The 22,817-nt window shown below is 39.6% G+C and overlaps 1 protein-coding gene across 5 annotated transcripts in view; it reads right to left on the bottom strand.

Annotated features, from left to right (window-relative positions):
• Positions 1-22,817, bottom strand: part of LOC134355452 (zinc finger homeobox protein 4-like) — a 283,107-nt gene that overhangs the window by 40,086 nt on the left and 220,204 nt on the right. For 4 of the 5 annotated variants that reach the window (XM_063065360.1, XM_063065389.1, XM_063065369.1 and 1 more), the window contains exons 5-7: positions 10,582-10,701; positions 5,147-5,283; positions 3,344-3,544 (exon numbers count right to left, since the gene is read on the bottom strand). In XM_063065360.1, the coding sequence (XP_062921430.1) occupies positions 3,344-3,544; positions 5,147-5,283; positions 10,582-10,701 (458 nt within the window). The remainder of the gene's footprint in view (positions 1-3,343; positions 3,545-5,146; positions 5,284-10,581; positions 10,702-22,817) is intronic. The other variant, XM_063065385.1, reaches the window with a different exon arrangement.

Genomic DNA, 22,817 nt, shown 5'->3' with positions numbered 1-22,817 from the left:
GGAAGTAAGGTAGTGCAAAAAAACTGAGAGACAGGTCCGGATATTTGGAGGGTACGGCCCAGATCCGGGTCAGGATCCGTTCAGAAGTCTTATCACAGTTGGAAAGAAGCTGTTCCCAAATCTGGCCGTATGAGTCTTCAAGCTCCTGAACCTTCTCCCGGAGGGAAGAGGGACGAAAAGTGTGTTGGCTGGGTGGGTCGTGACCTTGATTATCCTGGCAGCACTGCTCTGACAACGTGCGGTGTAAAGTGAGTCGACGGACGGAAGATTGGTTTGTGTGATGTGCTGCACTGTGTTCACGATCTTCTGCAGCTTCTTTCGGTCTTGGACAGGACAACTTCCATACGAGGTTGTGATGCACCCTAGAAGAATGCTTTCTACAGTGCCCCTTTAAAAATTAGTGAGGGTTTTAGGGGACAGGCCAAATCTCTTTAGTTTTCTCAGGAAGTAAAGGCGCTGGTGGGCCTTCTTGGCAGTGAACTCTGCTTGGTTGGACCCAGTCAGCTCATTTGTAATATTGACCCCGAGGAACTTAAAGCATTTGACCTGTTCCACCTGCGCACCACTGATGTAGATTGGGTCGTGCAGTCCACTACTCTTTCTGAAGTCAACAACCAATTCCTTCGTCTTGCTGACGTTGAGGGATAGGTTATTGTCTTCGCACCATGCCACCAGGTTCTTAATTTCCTCTCTGTACTCAAACTCATCATTACCGGAGATACGGCCTACAATTGTGGTGTCATCAGCAAACTTATATATTGAGTTCGATGGAAACTTGGCTACACAATCCTGGGTGTACAGTGAGTACAGCAGGGGGCTGAGTACACAGCCTTGTGGGGCACCGGTGCTCAGAGTGATTGTAGAGGAGAGCTTGTCCCCTATTTTTACAGCCTGGGTCCTGTCTGTGAGGAAGTTGAAGATTCAGCTGCAGATCTGAGTGCTAAGGCCCAGGTTCTGGATCTTAGGAATCAGTCTATTTGGAATGATGGTATTAAAGTGCTCAATAATGGTCACTCCTTGAGAATCAGAATCAGATTTAATATCATCGGCACATGTCGTGAAATTTGTTGTTTTGCGGCAGCAGTACAGTGCAATACATAGAAATAAACACTATAAGTTATAAGTACTACGTGTATATATAATTAAGTACTGTAAAAAAGGGAAAAATACTGAGAAAGGAAATGTTCCTGGGTTCGATGTCCATTCAGAAAACTGATGGGGAGAGGGAAAGAAGCTGTTCCTGAAATGATGAGTCTGTATCTCCAGGCTCCTGTTCCTCCTCCTTGATGGTAGCAATGAGAAGAGGGCAGTTCCTGGGTGATGGGGTCTTTAGTAATGGATGCCAATTTTTCTAAGGCATTGCCTTTTGTAGACGTCCTCAAGGCAGGAGAGGCTAGTGCCCTTGATAGGGCTGGCTGAGTTTACAATTTTCTGCAGGTTTTTCTGATCCTGTACAACAGACCCTCCATATCAGATGGTGATTCAACCAGTTAAGAATTCTCTCCTCGGTACATCAGTAGAAATTTGTGGATGTCTTCGGTGACATTCCAATTCTTCTGAAAATGAAATACAGCCACTGTCATGGCCTCTATTATGTTGGGCTCAGAATAGATCTTCAGAGAGATTCACACCCAGGAACTTGAACCCACTCAGTCTTTCCACTTCTAATCCCTCGAGGAGGACTGGTGCATGTTCCCCCGACTTTCTCTTCCTGAAGTCCAGAGTCAATTTTTTGGTCTTACTGATATTGTGCGCAAGGTTGTTGCTGTGACACCACTCCACCAGCTGATCTCTCTCTCTTCTGCATGCCTCCCCATCACCATCTGAAATTCTGCCAACAATAGTAGTGTTGTCGGCAAGTATATAGATGGCACTTGAGCTGTGCCTAGCTACACAGTCCAGAGCGAGAAGAGCAGTGGGATAAGCACACATCCTTGCGGTGAGCCAGTGTTGACAGTCAGCGATGAGAGAATGCTATTTGCCATCCGCGCAGACTGTGGTCTCCCAGTGAGGCTATAGTCTGCCAAGGATCCAGTTGCAGGGGAGGTACAGAAGTCGAGGTTTTGGAGCCTTTTGAGTAGAACTGAGGGTATGATTGTGTTGAACGTTGAGCTGTTGTCAATAAACAGCAGCCTGACTTAAGAATTACTATTTTTCAGCTGATGCGAGCCGAGTGGAGAGCCAGTGAGATTGTAACCGCTGTAGACTCCTTGTAGCGAAAGGCAGATTGCAGTGGGACCAGGTCCTTGCTAAGGCAGAAACTGATCCCAGACATGACCATCTTTCTCAAAGCACTTCATCACACTAGATGCGAGTGCCACAGGACAATAGTTGTTGAGGCAGCTCACCCTGCTCTTCTTGGGCACTGTTATGATCGTAGCCCTTTTCAAGTCGGTGGGAAACTCCAACTGCAGCAGTGACAGATTGAAGATGTCCTTGAACACTCCCACCAACTGGCACAGGCTTTCAGTGCCCTACCCCAGCTAAATTTCTTTCATGTCATCATTTGAAATATAACACATACAATTGCCTATATTTACAAAAGTTTCTGAAATACCAACATCCTTGAGGATTTCAAAAATATCTCAGAGCCCATTGACATTTCACATTTGTTGTGCTTTCAGATCAATACCCTCTCTCAGTACCGCACCAGCTAGTCATCCTAGCATGTGTTGGGATCTTTTGGAGTGGGAGTTGAGCCCATAAACTTCTGTCAGACGCAATTATGCTGCTAAGGCCTATGAGGCAAAGGCAACACCATAAGTATTCATACCACACATCTGTTACCTCTTATTCCTCTCATCATACATCCATATAAATTGTTTTTTCAGAAATCTATTTAATCTTCAAAGTAGGTTTTTCTTCTACATGGCTTAAAGATTTCCTTGAAACTGCTTTGCTGTTGACTACGTTGCATGTTTCTACTAGCCCTTTACCTTCTTGTGTTCATAAATAATTGATATTGCTTTATTTTAAACAAATGTGCTCAACACCAAGTTGACCTTTGACTTGCCCAACAACCACTGATTCTTACGCTGTGCTCTCCTTTGAATTTTACTTTTGTTATTCATTTTCTTGACTACTACAGTGTCTGGAGATCAAAAATGTTTATTCTGAATGCACTGGATTTATATATCTAATTTTAGTTCAAAGTGTTGGTGTGGAACTTTCCGTTAAGCATTGGGCCGTCAGAAATTATTATACAGCATAAATCATGGTAGGATTACATTACACTCTGTAAAGTGTAATAAGTTCTCAGCTGGCAGACTTGTAATTTGAACACGGATGAATTTTAATATGAAGAGAAAACGCGGCTTATTGAGGTAGATTTTAAACTGCTTACGGTTGTGAGTAGCTTCTCCACGCAGTCAGGTGCCACGCTGTGCAAGTGGGTCAGGTGCAGCTGGAGGTGTATCTTGTTGCTGAGGACATCCTGACAGAGAGGGCAGCAGATGACGGGCTGCATGGAATGCTGGGACATGACATGCATCTGGATTCTGTTTGCATCCTTACTGTTATAATTACAGTAAGGGCATTGGTAAAGCTGAAACCAAATAGCATGCAATACAATTTATATTAAAAGCTAGTGGAACATAACAGTAAAACTTCCTGTGCTCTGTCTTTTTTTAAATAAATGATTTGCATGTTATTTCATTCTGCAGTGAAATATTACTAGTATATTCATAAAATATGAAGTCAAATTGAATACAATGTTTATTTCCTTTCATTTCAGCAACGGCCTATCTATACTGATAAAGTGCCTAATCAAACTGTCCTCACAATTCACAATAAAATTGTGAATCAAGTGCATTTCTTTGAAATAGTTTTATCATTGTGAAAAATTAAGATTCCTGCTGTATTTTGCTGTTTCCAGTATTTTGATATAAGCCCCTGTTTACAATACAGGAATGCCTTGCATCTATTCCAGAATTTAAGACAAATTGGCTTTAACCAATAAATGAAAACTGTATGATTTACATAAATTTATGTTAATTGAAAAATCTCATAGTTGTCAGATAACCTTGAAAACATAATTGCTGGTAAACACACAAAAATTAATTGGAAATAAATAAAAAGCAGAAATTAAAATAAAGCTAGTGAAAGACGACGTGCTCACTCTATCCTCCCACCGTCCTAACAGGGATAGAGTTCCTCTTGTCCTCATCTACCACCCCATGAGCCTCTGCATCCAACACATCATTCTTCCCATGTTTACTGGGACACGACCACAGAAACCATCTTTACCACTCCTCCCAATGTCCACTTTCCTCAATGGTCACTCTCAGGAGGGCCCCCACAGATCTCCCTCCTGGCACATATCCTTGCAAGCGACAGAAATGCGACTCTGCCTATTCACCTTCTCCCTCACCTCCATTCAGGGCCCCAAACAGTCCTTCCAGGTGAGGTAAACTGTGAATCTGTCAGGGTCGTCCACTGTATCCAGTGCCTCTGATGCAATCTCCTCTACATTGGTGAGACCTGATGTTAATTAGAGAACCACTTTGACGAGCACCCTCCACTCCATTTGTAAAAAGTGTGACTTCCATTCTAATTCCCATTCCCATTCCAACATGTTGGTCCATGACCTCCTCTTCTGCCATGATGAGGCCACTTTCATGTTGGAGGAGCATCACCTCATATTCCATCTAGGTAACCTCCAATCTGATGGCATGGACAACAATTTCTCCTTCTGTAACTTTTCTCCGCTCTCCCTTCTCTCTTCTCCTATTCCACTCTGCCCTCTGACCTCTTCTCTCCTGCCTATCACCTTCCCCCGGTGCCTCTCCTCCTTCCCTTTCTTCCATGATCCATAATCCTCTCCTATCAGATTCTTTCTTCTCCAGCCCTTTTCTCTTTCCACCCATCACCTCCCAGCTTTTTACTTCATTCCCCCTCCCCTGCCCACCTGTTTCACCAATCACCCTTTAGCTTGTTCTCATTCCCCTGCCCCCCCCCATCTTCTAACCTTCCCCCTCCCTTTCCAGTCCTGAAGAAGGGTCTTGGCCCGAAAGGTTGACAGTTGGTTCACGTCCATAGACGCTGCCTGACCTGCTGTGTTCCTCCAGCATTTACTGTGTGTAGCTTGAGATTTGCTAGCTCTGCAGAATCTCTGCTGTTAGTGAAGGAAGGTTCTTTTGTCTCATACCTGCTCCTGACTGGGTTTACTGCTACCAGTTGAGCGAGGTCTCTTGGAAGGAAGGTCTTCATCTCCCCCCTGCAGTAGTGACCGCTTTTCCAGCAATGAGCTTTCTTGAGGCTCTGGACATATCACGTCAGTTCCTTCTAAGAGAATATAATTTATCAGCATATCAATATGTAAGCACATCAGTGAAGGAAAAATCAAAGATCTTATATGTAATTATTCATGAGTTTTACTTCTGTGATCTGGTGAAAAGACCTTCTAGGTTTAGATTGTCATTTAAAGGGGAAAACTTGTAAATTATTTCATTTTCTCACAAACAAACAACCAGAATTAAAACATTTTAATTGAAAGTGTTACATTCTATTAACACAAAGCAGTAAGGTGGTTGTTTTGCTACTCATCATATCTAGAAATGGCAAACTACAATAATTAAAAGGTATTTGTTTTCTCATATGAGAATCAGTTTGCCTTCACATGTAAGTAGTTCACCCCAATTTTTCTATATATCTTAAGTCTATCAGCACCTCATTGTGAGTGGTAACAGATCATAAGCACCTCCCACTGGTTAGGAAGAACAAACTCCATTGTCAGAATTCTTGTTTACTGGTCACTTGCTCAGAAAGATACCACGTTTGTGTTCAACAAAGTAATTCTGGTAATTCAGACTTTTAATGCAGTTGATTTCCTTTGATATTTTTGAAACAAAAGCCCAACCCTATTTTGATTCTGTAGATGACCCATTCAAGGAAATTAAAACCACTCAAATAGAATAATGGGAAATATACAGATGTTTTTGTACTCGTTTGGAAAAAAAATCCACTAGCTAAATCTTTTATATACATTTGAACCAAAGGATTAAGCAATAATGTGAAATAGAATTTCCACCAACCAGGAAGTTATTTTTGTTTCATGAAATTTAAACAAAAATTGCCTAACAGGCCAACTTGATAAATCTAAAAATTACTCCTTGGCTGTTTAGATAACCTCTTGCTAGCTTGGAAGATTAATCAATATTACTCTTTGACCAGCTCAGCAGTCTGGATTTCAATCTGCTTCAGTTCAGAACACTACATTTGACAAAAAGATCAGCCTATGTAAACATTAACAGTGTTTTACGCGCTAAACAGAATTATATGTTTATGTCTGCTGTGCATTCCTAGATCATTATTGATGGTCAAAGTTTTTTTTTAGCCACAGTAATGAATCTCATTGTATTTCACTCAAAAATGGAATTCAAGCTAAATTTACTCTACCTGTGATACAAACATTTGGAATAAAAGTCTAGCCAACTCTACGTTACAAAATTCAGATGCATCGGAGACAAGGGTGCAGTGCAGATTTCCTAGTATATCACAGTATTCCTTCAACAACAAATTACTAGATAATCCTTTATTCTAGTTGGATATTACACTGCTGTTGGGTAGGCATGTCACATATATCTCATAGCAAACAGAAAACCTCATTTACTAGCCTTTCCAATCTCATCCCTGCTCAGCACCATCTGACATTTTTCAGCTGTTTATTATAAGCACTTCTAATTTTAACTTTCAATTTTCACCATCTTCCAGTCAATTTGAAACTAAATTATCTTGAAATTGACGATAGCTTCACTGGACAATGTTGTGAAAATATATCTTATAATGCAATGAGGATGAGCAATTGCTTGCCATCAGATGTATATGTGCTATTTACACACACACACACAATATATAATATACAGTATATGCTGTACACACACAGAGTTTATATACATACCGTATATATAAAATAAAATGACAATTCTATTTGGCAAATACATAATAAATAATTTAAATGAACTTGTGAGTTGAACTATTTTAAATGGATGACAGTATGTAAATTCTAATTTATGCAATTTCCATTACAAGTTCTTAGAAACTGTCTTCATGATAAGAGCTATCGTTAGAAGAAAAAAGTGGACATTTTTTGTCTGAAGACAAATACTTTTACCTCATAAATGCTATATTTTGACAAGCAAGTCCTTAAGCAGCACATATTACATTTATGGCTGACATTTAATTTTTATTAATATTATGTTTAATACTCAGCTTTAGAGCTTGCTGTCACATTCCTTAACATAAAATTGTTTCTGCTTATGTATGTATTCTGACCTCATTTTATTTTCACCTATAAAATGAAGCACTATTCTAAGTAGCTGCCACATGATATTTTCTCAGAATGACACGGGTTTTTCAAGATCCCAGGAGCTTGGTCAATTACAACAAAACAAAATGTGGTGTGTGATATTTGTACAGCACAGATCTAGTCTACAAGTCAGGCAATTAACCTGTCTGTTGATTGCAGCTGTCTGAGAGATTTGATTTTCAAGAATAGCCCTGACATTGCTTATCAACTCGAAAATAATATAGCACTATTAACATAGAATAATCTAGTTAGTATACCATTCCAATTATTGCCTACTGGGCGCAAATAAAATGCATTCACCTATTATGCTTCCTTTCTGAATGCCTACTGTTCCTAAATTAATTTTTGACTTATGTCTTAGTCTCAGCCATCAGTATTTGTGGTATAATGTTTTTTTTTGTTCCGAGTAATAATTGGTACTGAATTATCCACATGCATTAGAAGTGTCAGGAATGCAAAAAGCAAAATGATTCTTACATAATATGTAAAAATAATTTGATCTATTCCATATTCTAATAGGCGTACTGCTAACATGTAATGAAAAAACTCAAAACAAATGAAGCAAAACAATATTATTAAACAATTAAAAGAAAGAATACAAACTCTCAACTACAATTACCTGTATAATATATTGCTGGACTGTCATTTTCTTTGGGAATTAATTGTACCTCAGTTTAACATAATGCTGGCAAAATTTTACAATACCTTTCTGGGTTTTGCAAATGGCAATGTTTGGAATTGGATAATTTGGGGAGCCAAGTGCTGTACAGATTTGCTAAAAATCAAGCTAAAATCTACAGTTCACAAATTTTGCATTTACAAGCTAATTTAATAATTTTATGTCCCATCTTTGCGTTTTGAAGGTTCTTTTGTGTTTAGGCTGCAAAAGTAAGAGCCTGCATTTTTCCAAGGCTCATTTGATTCAAAGGGCAATTCTTGATCTGCAGCATTAAGTAATACAATTTCTAAAATTAAAAACTAACTTCAATTTTATTTTTGTTTTATAAATGCACAATTGTTCTAAATGTGTTAATTGGTTTCAAACATTTTGAAATCACTGGAGGTAAATAAAACACAACAGAAGTGGTGCTTTTCCATTACGTTTTACATCCCTTGTCATTGATGTGAAATACAGAGATGGAAAAGTAGGTTAACCATTACTGACCCGTAGTTCAAATGGCAACATTTAAATGTCAAACTAAGTCATGCATCAAGCCCTAAGCTCAAACTTTGCACTACAATGCCTGTGGTGGAATAATAATACATTCTGCAGCAATATTCTGATTAGCTGTAAAGAAGATGCCTTTAAAAATCAGATTGCAAATTATATGTTCATGATGCTTTCGTTTTAATGGATCTATCATGAATCATGACTTCATTACTTAGTGAATTTTTAAATAAAAATAAATATTTGTGTTTAAGGAAAGCTCGCTGATAAATGAAGTTCCTTGGTAATATTACTTAGAATAATGAAGCTTAATTTACATCTTACTCATGTTTACTATATTATTAAAGCGTTTCCTTAAGCTATGTCAGACACACATTACACTTATACAGTGAAGAACTAATCTGGAGTTTATCCAGATTAATATATTTGCATAGAAAATGTAATTTTGATTATAATTAATCTAGAGTGAGTGACACTAGATTAACATGACAATATAAATGAGATATGGGTGAGTTTTGCCTCACCAGATGTATTTTCAGTCCAATGAAAGCTACTTGTACTTGGGATTCTGAATCCTGCATCCAGATTATTCCAATGTACCTATTATTGAGATAAATTAATGTATGCTACAATATGGTGTCACAAGCATTTGAATACTGTGAGAAATGCAAGGATTTAACTATGATCTTGGCTTTATTTTTCCTAGAACTGGTATTGCATCATCTAGTATGATTTTTGAACTTATAATAAGCGAAAATCTATTTTGCTGATGCACAGTCAATCTGGCCAGACTTCAGCCTCCATAGTAGTAATGGCAAATAAGCATGCTGATTATAACATGCTTAACTAAAATACTCTTTTCTAATCTTCATGAGAAGCAGTCGAGCTTTTCGACCTTCTGTGTTTGTACACTCAGAACCAATGCTCTTTACATGATTCTGTACCTCATTCCTGATGAAGATGGCAGAGTTTGGTCATCGAAACGTCAGTTATAACCAATACCTGTGCCCGGCTGGAAGCCTGAGAAGAGTTTATTCATTATTATTCTGTATCTCGTCAGCAAGGAGGTACAGAAGCCTGAAGGCACACACTCAGCGATTCAGGAACAGTTCCTCCCCTCTACGGTCTGATTTCTAAATGGAGATTGAAGCCTTGAACACTACCTCACTTTTATTATTTCTGCTTTTGCACTGTTTTTAATTCAATGTCTTAATATACATACATATATATACACACACATACTTACTGTAATTGATCTACTCATTTATTTATTTTCTCTATATTACTATCCATTGCATTGCACTGTTGCCGCTAAATTAACATATTTCTTGACAAATGCCAGTGATATTAAACCTGATTCTGATTTGGATTCTAATTTCAGTGCCTTGCCTCACTATATCTAATATAATGTGACACTGCCTGGTGTACTGCAAGGAAAGTCACCATGCTATTAATATGACTGAGGTTTTCTCTTTGATAGAAAATTTTAAAACCGTACAAACTAAGAAACAACAGTGGCAAATCATGCACTTGGCAATCTCAGTCAAGGAAAATATGGAAAAGACACTGTGTTATCTTTACCAGATGCTGGTTTAATGCAAGACGCCATTAAACCCAGACAATTGCTGCAAAATGTATTAATGCAGAATTTATTGCTCAGGTAGTAAAGGCTGCTTTGTATTATGAAGGAAAATGACTTAAAAAAAAAGACTGAAAGGCCTCTGGTCAATGATACTGATATGCCCTGGCATAATGGAAAAAATACATGATTGGTATCTAATCCTGAGCTTAAACAAAATTAATATGTCATCAGAGGAATCACAAGTACAGCAAAGATTAATGAAAGGCGCTTAAAATTACAAGCACGCAAACTTATTTGATTAAAAAATAATCTCACTGGCCATTCTGTAATATTCTCCAACTTATCCTCATCTATCCTGTCAGATGGTTATGATTAAAAATAGGTCAGCATGAGGCTACTGATAGAAATCACATGTAAAACATACATGTGATGAATACGATTGAGACAGGGGAGGGGAGCTGGGCACATAATTTCAAGATCAAAGAAAATTTAATATGGAAAACTGACAAAATCTACAAGTATTACCAGAGTCTTTGTCAGACTTCTTGTTTTCTTTGTTGTCTTTTTCACTGGTGTCCTTGGTATCAGTAGCAGCAGCTGGAACAGTGGTTTTACCAGTTCCTTCAGAATCTTCACTTTGCTCGTCTGCAATTAAAAAGTAAAGGAGATTAGGACAACAGATTAAAAACTTAAGGATCTGTTTAAGGAAAACATTTACTTTTCTGTACAGAGATTTTAAAATACAGTATAAAAATATAAAATGCATTCCTGTACTAATTTCAGTGCCTCTACTTCCCGTTGGAAAACAAACTATTTTCTAAGTATTGGCCCCAAAATTATAAATTGACAATAATGTATTTAATGGTATGCTTGGATCTATATTTAATTGATCCCTGAACTTGGATAGTTTTGCAATAGCAACAATTAAAATGATCGTTGTTTATGATTATCGAACTCTATGTGTGGTGATAAGAAAACAAGAGAAAATTAATAGTTTAGTTGTTCACAGGGTTTTATTGGCCTTGTATAGTCGAACATGGCCAAGCCCAATATTTACGGAATGTCAGAACCGGAAATCCAAACAATTTTGCTCTCAGGTAATATCGATTAGAAAATGTATGACTAATTTCAGACTACCTATAGGGGGCACTCTTTTAGATATAATGCCATATTTCTTCAGGCACCATAACATTGACACCCATTTATGATATTTGCGAAAGAAAGATTATAATGCATTGTTCTACCTCTATCTACATTCAAATCTATAAATACAAAAGCTGACACCAATTTAAATAGTTATGTGTTCTTCTAAACTGTAATGGTGCTGGATTAATCAGTTTATTCAGTTAGCTGCATAGCTGAGGTTATGCGGCACTAATCCATGAAATGCCCGCTGTTCCTTTTCATCCTGTGATCATTTGTCTCTCACTGTGTTGATGTCACATTTTAATGAATTTTTAGCAGTCTGAGTAATGCCAGATAACCAGGCCTGCAACTCCCACTGCACTGCACGCTGTGTTCATTGCATTGCAAAATAAAAATCATATTTGCAGGTCCCGGTAGGAATTAAACAAATTGGGAGATGGAAGGAAAAAGGCACAGTATCCTGTCGGTCACAGCCAAAGACTGCACTCATCAGATTCATAAAATCTTAATAACCGTAAGAATTGACCCCGAGGAGACAAACAGGTCCCGAGCATACTGACATATAGTTCCCCAGTCCTTGTTTGATAAGCAATGCCTTTGTTAACCGGCTAAGACAAGTTAACCCCTTACGTTCCATATTACTATATCATTTCGCATTTAAGCACAATGCATCAGATCAGGGATAAATATAATATAACATTTTCATTGCAAATGCTACAGTGATTGAAGAGGGGGAAATGTGCGCACTCTGAATGCTATGTTTTATTGATAGTGTTCTGACAACGGGATGAAATATTCCCTGTTCTATGCAGCAGCTGGTTGCAAAAATTGCTAGTTTAGCATTAAGATGACTTTTGGGTGACAGCATTCCAAAATTCTGAAATGCAGAAATAATAAAGTTGAATGTTGTGCTCAATCAGCGGATTAAAAATATTCTACATAGATATAAAGTGCTATGTTTGCTTTTTACACATAGGCACAGATTGTTTAATTTGACTTTATCAGTCTGAAATCACTTCATTTTATTTGTCGTATATATTAGAAATGATTCGAGTGGGTTTTGCCTTCACATAAAGCCAAGAAATGGGATAATTTTGAACTGATCTCTTTTAATCCATCTCAAGGGTATGTTAAAAACAGATTGATCTAAATTGATTTGTACCTTGATGTGCACAGATTAACCCGGTTCAGAGTGATTAGAATTGGTTTCCAAACTCTATTAAACCACATCTATTTTCCCTTATTTTTCTCAATGGTATTTTACCAGTCCTGATTGTTAATCAAAGAGATGGCTCTGCAAGCTCACAGTAGGTGGACAGGGATGTACTTGTAACAGAGGTAGGGGATCGGGGATCACAGTTTTGGATGCTGAGAGTCTCTGATCATAACCTGATTGGGTTGTGTTAATACCAAGTGTACACACAGCTCATATCCAGTGCTGGGGCCTACCACCTAGGAAAGCTCGCGAAAAGACTTCTCCTTCTCATCCTTGGGAATTTATGCATTGTTCTTTTGCTGGATTTACTGACCCATCTCCCGTGGGCAAGGAAATGAAGTGTCACGGAGTGTCCTTACCTTCGGGGGACATGAAATTTTCAAGGCTATCACGGCACACATTAATAAAACATGGTGTGTTAAAAGGCAAATTATGAACCTAGTAAGAGTGGCTATCATCTGGGTCTCATCAGTCAGTGTGCTCGGCCCTCTTCTGCCTTTCTGGTATGTGTTTTAAGAGCGAGAAAAATTCCCAGACATGTTCTCCTATACATCATCATGGAGTCTGACCCCGGCCTGACCCTCACAACAGTTTGACTAATCTGAATGTGAACAAAGACTTTGTGTCAGCAGCGCAGAGCAACTGTGGGATAGACTCCCCATCAACTTAATAGCAAACAGCAGTGTTGAGGCTATAACTTTAGAAGGTTCCTATCTGCCACAAACAAATAAAACAACTGAGGCAAACTGTCCACCAGATTCCCTTACCCTGCCTTTTACTCAAATGCACCAATGGAAAAAATGTGTGTACTGGAGCAACAGAGGCTTGTGAGAAACTAAAAGCTGTTTGTAGAAAATATTTTGAACCCTCAGCCCATTATTCAGTTATTTATTCATTCAAAACTATGTGCATTAAAATGTTAAATCCTGCCAGTGAAATATTTGAATTAGAATGTAAACAGATCAGGAAAGAAATATCTTATCTGGATTGATAATGATGTGTGCAGTTCTGACATTTTTTAAAAAATTGCCCTGATTTTTCCTCATAGTATCAACTACTAAATGTGAAGTCATGTGCTACAGAAATTAAAAAGAATGATAGTCAAGTAATAGTTCCTTAGCTACAAGGTAAAGACTGAAGTGGATTAAATTAATGGCTGAAGCAGGACATTGCAATCTGTTTGCTAAATACATTTCTCATTGGACAATTTGAGACTATCAAGGCAACATAGCCCAAGATGAGTATGGAGCAGCTTTTAATGAAAAAACACTAAGGCCCTAGATCATTCCCCTCAAACCTGCCCCATTCAACATGATCATCTATATTGGGCCTCAACTCTTCTTCTGTGCCAGTTCCCCTTAACTCTCACTTCCTCGATCTATCAAGTATTTATCTATTCACACTCCAAATATTTTTAAAGCTCTGGCCTCCACCACCCTCGGGGGCTGAGAATTTCAAAGATACATTACCCTTTAAGAGAAGAAATTTCTACGCACCTCAGCTTTAAATGACATGCTTTAAGTACAGCGGCTATATTTCATTAGGCGTTGAGGAGATTTGGTTTATCACCTGAAACACTCAAACTTCTACAGATGTACCGTGGAGAACATTCTATCTGGTTACATCACCCTCTGGTATGGGGGGCGGTGGGTGGGGGTGAAAGGGGTGACTGCTGCATGGGATCAAAGTAAACTGCAGAGAGTGGTAAAATTAGTCAGCTCCGTCATGGGTACTAGCCTTTGTAGAATCCAAGACATCTTCAAGGAGCAGTTGCTCAGAAAGGACCCTCATCACCCTCTTCTCACTGTTACCATCAGGAAGGAGGTATAGAAGCCTGAAGGCACACACTCAGTGATTCAGGAAAAGTTTAGTCCCATCTGCCATCTGATTTCTAAGTGGACATTGAACCTATGAACACTACCTCACTAATTTTTAATTACCTCACTAAGTTTTAAATATCTGTCTTTGCACTACTTATTTCAGTTTAACTATTGAATATATATATATATATATTAGTTAATATATGTAAGTGTGTGTATGTGTGTGTATATATATATATATATATTATATATACTTACAGTAATTCAGTTTTCTTTTCTATATTTATTATGTATTGTATTGTGCTGCTGCCATGAAGTTAACAAATGTCATGATTTTTTGCCGGTGATATTAAACTGGATGCTGATTCTGATTTTTATTTAATAGCTCTGTCCCCTTGTTCATGACTCTTTCACTTGTGAGAACATGTCATCTTCTATTCTGTCCTGCCCCTTTAGGATCATATATACCAGGCCTGAGGTAGAAGGAATCAATTTTAGAAAACCTAGCACATTTATTTTTCAACACAGTCCCCTCCCACATGTACACACTTAGTCCAGCGGTCGTGGAGCATACGAATCCCATCTTTGTAGAAGTGGTCCACAGCAGGGGTGATTGATAAGTTCGTGGCCTAAGGTAGAAAGATGAGTTATTAACTTCAAGCTTTCTGCATTATCACTCAAAGAGTTGAACAGCACGTGCATGTAACGAGAGCATCTTGCATCTCCAGGTGGTCCACAGCAGGGATGATTGATAAGTTCGTGGCCTTGGGTAGAAGGCAATGAGTTATACAGCTCTCGTTACATGTATGTGCAGTTCAATTCTTTGAGTGAAAATGCAGAAAGTTTGAAGTTAATAACTCATCTCCTTCTACCTTAGGCCACAAACTTATCAATCACCCCTGCTGTGGACCACTTTCTGGAGGTCCAAGACACCGACTTCTACAAAGAAGGGATCCGTATGCTCCACGACCACTGGACTATGTGTGTAAATGTAGGGAAAATAAATGTGCTAGGTTTTCTAAAATTGACTCTGTCTACCTTAGGCCACAAACTTATCAACCACCCCTTGTACTTGAAGAAGATCACCCCTCATTCTCTCTAAATTCCCATCAGACTCAAATCTCATCTAGTCACTCTTGATAAGGGCAACCCTTTTCACATCCCAAGAATCAGCCTGGTGAATGTTCTCAGGACTGCCTCCAGTGCTACAATATCCCTTTAAGGAGATTTAAAGATCAGCTTTATTTGTGAAATGTGTCGTTTGCATCAAATTAAATCAGCGAGGATTGTATTGGGCAGCCAGCAAGAGTCGCCATGGTTCTGGTGCCAATATAGCATTCCTGCGACTTCCTAACCCTAATCTTTGAACTGTGGGAGGAAACCGGAACCCACGTGGCCATGCAAATTCCTCACATTCAGCGGAAGGAATTGAAGTCTGATCTTGCAGCTGGCGTTGTAATAGCGTTATGCTAACCGCTACACTTCCGGGTTGTCTCTGTGTGAAAAGTATTCCAGTTCTTCAGGAAGGTGAGGATGAACCATCCCCTTCTGCACATATATGGCTCCTCTGTAGAGAAGCTTAAATGCACCAAGTCCCTGGGAGTTCACATCACGGACTCCCTGAATAAGAAGGCAGAGCAACACCTCCACTTCCTGAGAAGATTGAGGCAAATGTCCCCCTCTCTATCTTAACTGTATTTTGCAGGAGCACCATTGACAGCATTCTGACAAGCTGCATCTCCATATGGTTTGGGAGGAGCAGCATATCAGACCCTACAAAGGACAGTGAGAATGGCCGAGAGGATCAAAGGGGTCTCCCTACCATCCACTGGGGATATTTGTCAGGAGCGCTGTGTACGCAAGGCCCTTAGTATTATTAAGGATCCTATCCATCCATCCAGCTTCCTCTTTGGCTTTCTACCACTAAGCAGGTGACTCTAATGCATAAGGCCAAGAATGGTCAGAATGGGAAACAGCTTCTTCATTCAGGCCACTAGGCTTCTGAACTTCTTGCCGCATCGCATTCAAAATGTCATCGGATAATTACTGTACCCTACAATATTTAATTCATGTACTTTACTTTGTTCATCTATGCATAATTCAATTGTGAATTTAATTCTTATTTTAAGTTATAGTGTGTTATATGTGTACTATGGGTACTAGTGTGCTTTACACCCTGGTCCAGAGAAACATTGTCTCCTTTGGCAGTATACATGTATATAGTTAAATGACAAGAAACTTGACTTGACTTGAACATGCTATTTATATTCTTAACTGCCTGCTCCTTTCTTGTGAGTCATACACCAGAACACCTACGGTAGATCTCTCTAAACTTCACTCATTTTCAGTCTCTTTCTGCTTAGAAAATATTTCACTTTTTGATTCCTTCTACTGAAGGGCCTGACCTCACACTTCGCCCTATTATACTCCATTTGCCAGGCTTTTTGCTCAGTCACTCAAATTATCTATATGCTGTTGAAGAATAGCAATATCCTCCTCACAACATGCCCTTCCACCTATTTTTATATCAACAGCAAACTTGGAAACTTCATATTTCATCCTCCCCATCAATTCATCCGCATAAATAGAAAGCAATTGTGAGCCAAGAACTGATCCCTGAGGTACTCCACTAGTTACATCCTTCCAGCCTGAAAATAACTCATCTGTTCCAAATCTTTGTTTTCCATGTGACAGCATAAAGTTTATTATGTGCATGGTAAAGACAACTGTACACACTGCCATGTTGAATGCTGAAGCTTTGGGTTTTCTTAATTATAATTGAATTTAGTTTACAAAAACTGCAGTGTTAAGTGATCTCCAAAGTGAGTTTAATATCATTAGCTGTCTTTTTTGTGTAGCAGATGTTGCAATACCATAAGCTTGTGCTTCAACAGTAATTTTTCTGGTATTTTTGATCAGGAAAACTAATTGTTTATGCACACAAGTGTGGCATGGTAGCGTACTGGTCAGCCAATGCTTTACAGGACCAGCACTCTGCGTTCAATTCCCGCTGCTGCATGTAAGGAGATAGGTCTATCCTTGGTCAAGATTAAAGGCCAATTTATACTTCTGCATCAAATCTATGCCGTAGATATGGCATAGCCGCGTACCCTATGTCATACCCTATGCCGTAGCCTGACGCGCACCTCCCCAAAAATGTAACTACGCGTCGCGGCAATGCAGGCCACAACTGTGATTGGTCCGGTTGGTAGCATCGCATTTCCTCCTAAGCATTTCCGGTTGCTTCTTCTCATCAAATCATCAAATCTACCTGCCGACATCCGAAAATATTTGAAATGTATTTCGTCGTCCATGTCTGTCAGTGGCTGGACAAGCACAGAAAATTCACCCTCCTTCTGCCTCAATCCGTTAATGGTCGTACACACCATCTCCTCCGACGTCTTCTCTCTTTTCTACGTTGCAGTAATTTCAATAAAAGTAACTCTTGTTCAACATTTATTAGCTCCAACTCCAACATGATCTGCTCAGTTTCAGTCGCCATTGTTGGAAGTACACAAAGAAACTCAACACAGTGGCATAGAAACCCCACCGCCAACTAGCGTTTTGGCGGTGAATTGCAGAGCGACGCAGATGCACCAACGCACAAGTATAAATGCTCACAACGGCGTAGGCCACTTGCGTAGGCTACGGCGTAGAGCCTACACAGAAGTATAAATCAGCCTTAAGGGTCTTCCTCCTTTCACCAAGTAGAAATCAAAAGCTCCCTCAGGAGAATCAAGTTCAAATGGTACTTCCACATGAAAACTGGGCTGAATTCTGGCCCCCTGAATGAATATTTGTGTTCTCATTGGAGCTTTAAAGCTTCGACTACAACTCATTCATTTAAAAACTCTATTTTTGCTTTTAGTCAAAGATGGATAGCAGAACAAAGAAGAGCACTTGATTACCGGGTCCTGAGATCTGTTATATGCACTAAAACAACATAGGTTAGCTTTATTTGTGACATATACATCGAAGCAAGGGTTTCCTCCGGGTGCTCTGGTTTCCTCCCACAATCCATAGGGAATTGATACGTTAAATAATCAGTGTAAATTGTCCCGTGTTTAGGGTAGGGTTAAATCCAGGGGTTGCTGTGCAGCACAGCTTGAAGGGCCTATTCAGCATTGTATTGCAAAAATAAACAAATAAATAAATAAATAAATAATATGCAGTGAAATGCGTGGCTTGCATCAAGTCAAATTAGTGAAGATTCTCGCAAACAAGAGAAAATCCGCAGATGCTGGAAATCCGAGCAACATACACAAAATGCTGGAGGAACCCAGTAGGCTAGGCAGCATCTATGGACAGAAGTACAGTCAATGTTTCGGGCCGAAACCCTTTGACCTGCCGGAGAATGTAGAAACTCCTTACAGCCAGTGGTAGGAATTAAATCCCGATCAGTTATTGCTTGTGCTGTGAAGCTTTATGCTAACCACTATGCTACTTGCCTTTGCTACCTCAAGAGCAAGTTTCAAATGTGACACTCCAACCACTAAAATGGACAAAAGCAAGGCATTTAGGAAAACTGCTTCCAGTTGATTCCCCTCCATGTCACATCCTGAGTTGAAAATATATTGTTGTTGCTAAATCCTGATTTTTCTGCGTTACAGCAATGTGGCAATACTTTCACGAGAAGGTCTACCATTGTTTGAGGAGATGGCTCAACACCATCTTGTCAAGGGCAATATGAGATGGACAACAAACACAGTCATCCCAGTGAAAATGACATGTTGCAGAATGAATTCAAAATGACAAGGAATATTGATATCTAATGAAATCCTACAAATTATCTTTATACAAAGTTTTAATGTGAAATACTCAATATAGTTTCTATTCCATCTTAAACCATAAGACATATGAGCAGAAATAGGCCATTCAGCCCATCATCTCTGCTCCAAAAGCTTCAGAGTTTAAGCTTTATTACTGGTTTGGTTCTAACTTTTATTCTTTAATTATGATGCTTGATATTTAACCTTAACAAGTTGGAGGGCAGAGCAAAGCCAAATGGCACTCAACGAGGATTCCTTTGCTTGTATCTTCCGAAACAGCTCAATTTCTATCTCTTTTTCCTTTTCAAGGTTCTTTTGAACCTGACTTGGAGTTACACTCTGACTTTGGTTCTTTGTGGGAATGGGACCTGCTGTCAGGGCCTCAGGACGGCCTGCTTTTTGATATCCCAAGGACACGGCCAGGAAGACTAGTGCACCTTCAGGGTGCCAGATTTTCATGCCTCTAGAGACCAGTGCCCCTGACTTAGGCATTGCGGGAGAACACGGAACATCGGGAGCAGCAGGTTAGCTGCCGGCTGTGTGTCCGGAGATCTGAGCCATTCCAGGGCCGATTCTCTGGGCAAAGAGCTCGGAAAAAGCGATGCAACAGACTTTTAACATCATAAATCATTGAGCTGTTTGTTATGTCTCCCCTCTCGCTGTGAAATGGGGACACCTCTTTTTCTCCTATTAGGGAGAGAGAGAGCCTGTGTTATGTCGAATTACCGGGTGAACACATAGTCTTTGGGGTACTGCAAGTCTGTGTCTTTATTGATGCTTTGCTGCTTGCTTGAGTGCTCAGTGGAGGGTGCTGGTGCTTTTTTGCTGGTGGGGGTGGAGGGTGGGTCATTGCCTTTCTGCTGCTGCTTGTGAATGGGAGGGGGAGCTGGGGGGGGCTTTGGGGCTCTAATGTTTAACTGTCATTCATTCTTTGGGGCGCTCCTCTGTTTTTGTGGATGTTTGCAAAGAAAAAGAATTTCAGGATGTATATTGTATTCATTTCTCTGACATTTAATGTACCTATTGAACCTAACTGTCAAGGTCACAGTTCTGTACTTCAAAAGTCAACCTCTGCTACTCCAGGTTAGCAGGAAATAACGAAGGTCTTTGGGCAAAAGCCACTGATAAAACTTAAAAGTCCCATATGAATATTACTCTGCTAACCATATTATGATATGGTCTTTGGAAACTGTGAATTATAAATATCCCAGTGAAGTGGTTTAGTGAATACTATATAACCAATCTGTGAAACTCAACCTAAAACAACCATACAGAAAATTATGAATCCCACTCTATGTGACAGTTTCTTACGAGGATGATACCATCCAGCAATAAAGTACATCTATGATTCACTTACTGTCTCAAATATCCACAGATCAAAAATCATTTCTAAAGAGCCAAAAATAAGTCTCAAGTCTCTGCATTCAGATTCACTGAATAGTCACACTGATTTGGGGGAGAATTTTATTTCTATTTACTTAGAGAATGGGGACAGTAACAGGCCTTTCTGGCCCATCGAAACACCCTACATGTGACTGATTAACCTACTAGCCCATACATCTTTGGAACGTGGGCAGAAACAAGAGCACCAAAAGGAAACCTATCCAGGTGAGCGACTCAGGGTTTTGATCTTCTGCAATAGGATGAGACAGAAGATATCAAATCAGATGCCAATTTTACCAAGAAATTTTAGAGAAACTAAAATCAGGACAGATGGAAGGACTGCAGATTCACTACCACCCATCTTACACTTCCACACAAGTCAAAATCTAGCTCTGGCCTTGTAGGAACCTGAGAAGGAACGCAACATTTGCCTGTTTAGTGTACAAACACTAAACATCAGGTTTCAAAGCACTTACTCCAGCTATCGTGAGAGATGCAGCAGCTCCCAAGATAAACTGGAGTTACAAGGAAGTATCTGTTCAAAACATAATTTAGCTGAGATCCAACAGCAACAACAAGTGACTTTGGCAATATTGGAATACTGATGCTAATAATGCAGGCATGAGGTCTGTTCATAATTTTCCTTTAGATTATTTTTAACAATACTATAAGAAAAGAATTCTATATGTCATTAAGCACCAGATTGCAAAATTTTGCACATTTATTTTATAAGGAATTTATAGGCGTCCATTAGTCTCATGAGACACACATAAAAGTTGCTGGTGAACGCAGCAGGCCAGGCAGCATCTCTAGGAAGAGGTGCAGTCGACTTTTCAGGCCGAGGCCCTTCGTCAGGATGGATTTGCGCCTTGGAAGGTTTCCAGGGTGCAAGCCTGGGCAGTTGCCCATGCTGCAAGTCTCACCTCTCCACACCACCAATGTTGTCCAAGGGAAGGGCATTAGGACCCACACAGCTTGGCAATTAAGTTGGTCAGCAAAACTATTGAAAATCTTTTCTTTGTACTTTTGTCAGTTAAGTAAAAGTTCACGTGAATTAACGTATCACAGATTTTTGCTTTTATTGCATTTTGGAAAATATCCCAACTTTTCTGGAAATGGGGTTTGTACATATATACATTTCTTTCTTTATTTATATATTTTAGTAATGTTTCATTAAAACAGTAAACTTATCATGGCCCATTCAGAAACTCCTGTGGCCTCTAGTTTCTTATTTTTTCACTTGTGGCCCCTAGAAAATCCGGCATGGCCCACGTTGAGAACCATTGACATAGGTAACATCCACAGCGGTGCCTTCATCAATTTTCCTGGTAACTTTCTCAAAAAACCCCATAAGATTCATTAGTCACAATTTACCACGCACAAAGCCATGTTAACTATCACCAATCAGTCCTGCCTATCCAAATACTTACGTACATATCTGGACCCTTTGAATACCTTCCAATAATTTTCCCACTACTGATGTCGGTCTCATCTGCCTATAATTTCCTGGCTTATTCTTACAGCCTTCCTTAAACAACAGAACAACATTAGCTATCCTCCACTCCTCCGGCACCTCACCCGTGGCTAAGAATATTTTAAATATCTCTGCTAAGGCCTCTGCAATTACTGCATTAGCCTCCCATGGAGTCTGAGGGAACACACTGTCAGGCCCTGGGGATTTATCTACCCTAATTTACCTCAAGACAGCAAACACCTCCTCCTCTGTAATCTGTATAGGGCCCATGATCTCGCTGCTGCTTTGCTTCACTTCAATAGTCTCTGTGTCCTTATCCCAAGTAAATAAAGATGCAAAAAATCCATTTAAGAACTCTCTCATCACTTTCGGCTCCATGCATAGATTACCATTCTGATCTGCCAGAGGACCGATTTTGTTCTTTGCTATCATTTTGTTTTTAATATATCTGTGGAAGCCCCTAAGGATACTCCTTCACTTTGTCTGCTAGAGCAACCTCATGTCTTCTTTCAGAAACATAGAATACCTACAGCACAATACAGGCCCTTCGGTCCACAAAGCTGTGTCAAACATGTCCTTACCTTAGAAATTACCTAGGGTTACCCATAGCCCTCTATTTCTCGGAGCTCCATGTGCTTGTCCAGGAGTCTCTTAAAAGACCCTGTTGTATCTGCCTCCACCACTGTCACTGGCAGCCCATTCCACGTACTCACCATTCTCTGTGTAAAAAACTTACCCCTGACATCTCCTCTGTACCTACATCCAAGCACCTTAAAACTGTGCCATCTCGTACTAGCCATTTCAGCCCTGGAAAAAAGCCTCTGACTATCCACACAGTCAATGCCTCTCATCATCTTAAACACCTCTATCAGGTCACCTCTCATCCTCTGTCACTCGAAGGAAAAAAGGCTGAGTTCACTTAACCTATTCTCATAAGGCATGCTCCCCAATCC

The sequence above is a fragment of the Mobula hypostoma genome, chromosome 1 (genome assembly GCF_963921235.1).
Source record: "Mobula hypostoma chromosome 1, sMobHyp1.1, whole genome shotgun sequence".
Taxonomy (NCBI): domain Eukaryota; kingdom Metazoa; phylum Chordata; class Chondrichthyes; order Myliobatiformes; family Myliobatidae; genus Mobula; species Mobula hypostoma.
This window is presented reverse-complemented; position numbering and strand designations above follow the sequence as displayed.